The 6000-nt window shown below is 37.0% G+C and overlaps 1 protein-coding gene across 3 annotated transcripts in view; it reads right to left on the bottom strand.

The window, feature by feature from the left end:
* Positions 1–286: 286 nt before the first annotated feature.
* The window catches only part of ARHGAP29 (Rho GTPase activating protein 29), a 73865-nt gene continuing 68151 nt past the window's right edge, over positions 287–6000 (bottom strand). For all 3 annotated transcript variants that reach the window (XM_037826596.1, XM_037826597.1, XM_037826598.1), the window contains 3 exons: positions 5578–5908; positions 5336–5444; positions 287–2324 (listed from right to left, as the gene is read on the bottom strand). In XM_037826596.1, the coding sequence (XP_037682524.1) occupies positions 1438–2324; positions 5336–5444; positions 5578–5908 (1327 nt within the window). In that variant the 3' untranslated portion in view covers positions 287–1437. The remainder of the gene's footprint in view (positions 2325–5335; positions 5445–5577; positions 5909–6000) is intronic.

Here is a 6000-nt window from a genome sequence, read left to right as displayed (position 1 = left end):
GAGGACTAAAAACACAGATTCACCACAAAAAAGGATGGCTGTTCACTTCTCTCTAGTCCTTAAAGTCACAAAGAAGTGAACATCTTCCCCTAAAATGCATTTCACTTCATAGTCAAAGGATGTTTCGAACCTGAAGCAAATGGCCAAAAAACCCTTAAAGTCTCAGAGCCTAACAGGCAATGATTTCAGAGAAACTTTGAGACACTGAAATAATTTAACAAGTTCACATATATATATTGGTATCAAGTGTAACATGGTCATACAAAAGTATTTACTACAAATAGAATTCCAATACAAAAACAGGTCATTTTATTTTTTTCTTCCCTTTTATATCCTATTTTAGACAAAATGATGAAATGCAGAAAATAACAGGAATTCGCAAGTTCTAATACCTTGGAATCTATCACCTAAACTTTTCCTCAAATTCCAAACAATGAGGCTTATTCAACAGTCCTCTTAAAATCAATCTACATAAATGTTTGTTCAATATATGCTGTCAATGATTCAAAGTCCAGGTAGAAAAAGTACATAAAATGATTTATAAGTGAAAACATTTAATACAAAAGGAATGATTAAAACAAAACCAAGAAAATATCAAAAGGAAATGGATTCAGTTTAAAGCTACTAAAAGGGGCATATTTTGAACCATTATATAAAATACCAAAAAGTTCAAAACTGTAAGAAAGCAAAAGCTAATGGAGAACAAAGCCAAAAGGGTGAAAAACCATCAAACTGTATAAAACCATCTAAAGCCAAGTAAAACATAATTGAACTACACACTTTAGAAACAGAATTAAGTGCATTTTCTTTGTACAATTAAATTGACTACCACATGTAAAAATTGGCAATTAATTAAAATGCTGTTATGTACAGATTTGCAAGCCCTTTAACCATTGTGTAAATATTAAAAATTAAAAGTGAATTGTCAATTGAAAAATAAAACCTTACATACATGAAAGCACAAATGGTGAAAGATTCATTAAAAATTTGTTTGAAAAAACATAATCAAACAAAGATCTCTTAGGCACTTGCACTCAGAAACATTCCTTCTATAAATAAGCACTTAGCTTCACGTCAAAAAAACAAAAATGCTGATTTTCCCCAATTGCACCTATTAGTGGAAAACCTGTATTATTATATATTAGGTATGCATTTAAATGACCCATTTTATGGGGAAAATCAAATTCAAAAAATATGAGTCCACCTATTTTATTCACATTCAAAAATACAGAATTTAAAGATAATTCCAGTGAGGCATAAATGCGGCCATAACAGAACATTCTACTGGTCAAGATAACCAACCTAGGATAACAATGACAAAAAGAAAAATAAACAATTTGGCAATCCTATACAAAATGATCACATCAATAAATTCTTTCATAAAACAAACAAAATACATAAAACAACAAAAAAAAGAATATCCAAATTTTGGCAATCCTATACAAATTGTGGGATTTCATCTTCAAGGTCTTCAAACTGTTGCATTCGTTTTAGCCTTGGTCTCTGACATGTTGGAATCGCATCAGGCAGGTCATGTTCTTTGGAGTTACCTTTAGGCTTACTAATAGGCTGCCCAGGACAAGGAGATGTGTTTTCTGAGTTTGAGACTGATTTTACCACGTCAGCTTGGGGACCAGTAGTTGTGCCAGCAGGCTCTGCTGCAGAGGACTTGGCAGCCTTCTCTTCATTCCCCCTTACATTGCTACCCGTAGTAGTAGGTGGCTTATAAAACGTTGTCCAGTGTTGGGGCTGCAGTGTTCTGGGTGCTCTGACAGGAGCAAGAGTATTTGAATCAGAGGACCGTCTCTCTGATACCCCTCTTGCTGGCCTGACTGGTTCTACGTATGGCTTACTGGGCTGGGTAGCATTGACTGAATGGTCCCCATTGGTCTTGATGTTTGTCACTCCTTTTTCCTGGAGTGCATTTGTTATAATCATGGCAGCATTTATAGTCAAGTTGTTTGATTCATACTGTTTGTCCCAAGTTTTCTGTAGAGTTTGCACATCGTAGCCATCAAGTTTGGAACAAACAATAGCAGGGGTGTCTTTTCTAACTCCTTCGACAGTAGGATACTTGTAAAACTTGGATGAATTTACATTTCCCATATTTCTCCCATTTCTCTCATAAGGAGGGCTTGCAAGAAGTAGTCTATCTACAGGCAGACTTACAGGTCTAATCATTACCTTGGTCCTTCGAGTATGCATTTCATTACTGCTTCCTTCCCTATCAGACTTCAGAGTAGGTGTCTCAGTAATACAAAAATCTTGTATTTTTTGAAATGTGGATTCAACCTCTTTGTCTGGAAGCAAACGTAGTTTGTCATCTAAAAAAGGAAAATTTTTATTTAGAAAACAAATTTTGTGGCTCACATTAAATAAGAGAATCTAAATGAGTCACAAATGGCCCTTCTCTCAAAACAAGAGGGGTCTTCTATATTTCCTTTAACAAGTTATTTACAATCCCTTATGCACAAGAATTAATTATTTATAAGGTATTATTGGCACATTTTGAATTAAAATGTTAGAATTTTACATTTTCTTTAAGTCAATATAACTTTTTTCTTGTGCTAGGCATGAGCAAGTATTTCCTGGGTGAAATGATTATCACAATTTCAATGGCAAATTAGCCTCAGAAAAGTTATACCAGTTTACATGTCAACAAAATGTGGCTGTGCCCTGAATCCCAAGGATTTTGCCAGCTCACTTAATCTGCTTTTCAGTTATGATATGCTCTCTCACAGTGAGAGCATATCACATTAACTGCTTTCGATGCTCTTCTAATCTGATCAGCTAACATATGGAGCATACTATTTATTCTATAAAATTAACTAACAATAGTTTAAGTTAAAATTCAGCTTCAAACACACATCATTCTCCCTGTTTACTGTGTGCTCCAAGATTTACTTCCTTCTCTTTCCTTCCTATCTATTCTGGAACCATGGCCCAAGTTTTTCTTCAAACTAGAACCCTCTGCTCCTTCAAATCTTGTCATTTTCTGCTGCGTCTCCCGTAGAAAAATTCCTATTCCGAGGAAATTCCAAACTCTGCTCACTCTTCTCTCTGCTACCGTGAGAACATCAAATAACCCTGTGTCTTGGCACCATTAGGTTCTAACCATCAGCTGGCCTGGAGAACCACTGCGCAATCTTTTCCCTCATTGCCAGGTCCTTTTCCCACATCTTTTGGGCAGTGGTTTGCTGACAGGATGCCGTGAGAATCAGTTTTCAGTCCTCATCTCATCTGACCTTCTTCATTACCTGATACTGCTGGCCTGCATTCCCTGGGCTTCCAGGGCAACTCTCTCTTATTGTGCTTTCCCAGGGTCCTTTCCCTCATTTAATTCCAGAACATTCTAAGGGACCTGACTCATTGCAGTCAGTCTATAAGCACTGAAGTATATCCTTAAAGTTCGGAAGGAAAAACTTCTTGCATAATGGATAAACATGCAGACCCTGAAGACAGCCAGGTAACTGGGTTCCAATCTTAGCTCTACCACTTTTGCACTGGTCAAGGCAATCTCACTGTCCCTAAGCATCCTTGTCTGTAAAAAGAGAATCATTAATTATATTATGTCATTGTGTGGTCTAACTGATCTGATAAAGTACTGAGGAATATATTTTGTATATAATAAGCAAAGAAAAAGTGACTTTTTATGTATTATTATTACTACTCCTATTTGGGAACCCCACATCAGTAGATAGTGAGAGAATCACAGGTTTAGGAATCAGACAGGATGGGTTCAAATCCTCACTGAACAACTGATTAGGGAAATACCCCTGGGCATATTTAACCTCTCTCAGACGGTTATACTATGGGTTGAATGGGGCTAATATTACCTATTTTATAGTACAGATGGTTTTGAAGATCAAATCAGATAAATGGAATGACCACTAAACACAATGCTTAGCATAGAGTAGGCAGCTACTTCATGAATGTCAGCTCCCTTATTTTTTTAGACTTTGTCAGGCTATGACCATTGGTATCCAATTACATCTCAAATTTAACATATATGGCTGTATTGTGAAAAATTGGAATTTAGCTCTAGTAATAGAAAGAATTACAGTAACAAATGGAAACTTTTCTACCAGCTTGACAGCTATGAATCACTGCAGCTAAAATTATCATACAGAGATAAGCAGTCAAGGAAATAAAAACAAGCAAATATGTGCTTCATGAACTAAAAACAGGCCAGACCCTCTCTCTCTCTAACTGAGCCATCTCAACAGGTGAACTCGCTGCCCTCCCCACTACGTGGGACCCAACTCCCAGGGCAGTAAATCTCCCTGGCAATGCAGAATATGACTCCTGGGGATGAATGTGGACCCGACATCGTGGGACTGAGAGTATCTTCTTGACCAAAAGGGGGATGCAAAATGAGACGAAATAGTTTCAGTGGCTGAGAGATTCCAAATGGAGTCGAGAGGTCACTCTGGTGGACATTCTTATGCACTATGCAGATAACACCTCTTAGGCTTTAATGTATTGGAATAGCTAGAAGTAAATACCTGAAACTACCAAACTCCAACCCAGCAGTCTGGACTCCTGAAGACAATTATATAAGAATGTAGATTACAAGGAGTGACAGTGTGATTGTGAAGACCTTGTGGATCACATCCCCTTTATCTAGTGTATGGATGAGTAGAAAAATGGGGATAAAAACTAAAGGACAAATGAGGTGGGATGGGGGGATGATTTGGGCATTCTTTTTTCACTTTTATTTTTTATTCTTGTTCTGGTTCTTTCTGATGTAAGGAAAATGTTCAGAGATAGATTGTGGTGATGAACGCATAACTATGTTATCATACTGTGGACAGTGGATTGTATACCATGGATGATTGTATGGTGTGTGAATGTATTTCAATAAAACTGAATTTAATAAAAAAAATAAAAAAAAAAAAAAAAAACAGGCCAGAGGAAAAAGCACTTGGAAAAAACCCCATCAATTTAAGGATTCTTGTTTGATTCCTTATGAGGAGTTGGGTCAATATACTGAACTATAGTAACAGAAGTTGCTAATGAATTTTCAGATTGCTCAACCCAGCCTAAATTGATGGCAAACAGCAAAAACAAAACCAAAGAGTATTTTTCAGAAGGAACACCAAAAAGAGCTTTGAACTGTAAGATGTCTTTTATAAGAAAGATCATAGTGAAGAATAGCATTCATTTACATGCAAGTCACACTGAAGGGTAACATTCAAAATGGATTGCAAAGATCCATTTACTAATAAAGCTTCCTTCTTCTTTGACTCCCCTCAGCTCCTTTCATCTTAGGTTTTAATCATGCTTTATTGAACAGTTTTAAGCCAGAAAGCTTTTTTTTTACATGGCCACTCACCAATGAGACAATCATCACATTTTTCTAATGCATTTTGCTTACGCTCTGATTCCTCAAACGATGTAGCTGGTTCAAAAATTTTGCTTTCACTATCTGCAGTATGGATATCCTGTTGATGAAAGAGAATTTTTTAACTTGAAGAAGCAAAAACATACCTCAAAATAAATAGTGCAATGGTTTTTAGCTTATTAATGTTAAGTATCACAAAGTTTCAGCACAATTCCATCAAGGCCAAAACTTACTTCCTTTGAAGAATAAAACACTGATGTCATGGAATGTTCTGAGTCTCTCTCTTCTAGTGATAAAAGAGGCTTTGGAAGACAGCCTCGATCCACCTGAGGTACCACTGCAGCTGTACTACACACAACTGCGTCCTGTGTCTGTGGGGTCCCATCAAAGATCTTCTGGGAGTGAGTAATGAGGAACTCCACCAGTCGCGCTTGATTGGAATATTCCGCAAGCGAAGAGATGCTGACAGGAGCACTTGTTGGCCTTGGCCTAATGAGACTTGGTCCAAAAATCACCCCCAAGTTTCTGGAGTTCATCTTATTTTCTTCGGCATGATCTACTACCCTGCAAAGTAGAACATACGAAGCTCTATATGATTTGCCTATTAGACTTCCTCGATTGTAGGTTCACTAAATAGGATGCACAGGTTGGAAGTA

Source organism: Choloepus didactylus, chromosome 2 (assembly GCF_015220235.1).
Source record: "Choloepus didactylus isolate mChoDid1 chromosome 2, mChoDid1.pri, whole genome shotgun sequence".
In the NCBI taxonomy this organism is placed as follows: Eukaryota; Metazoa; Chordata; class Mammalia; order Pilosa; family Megalonychidae; genus Choloepus; species Choloepus didactylus.
The sequence above is the reverse complement of the archived record's forward strand: the minus strand, read 5'-3'. Positions and strand labels throughout refer to the sequence as shown.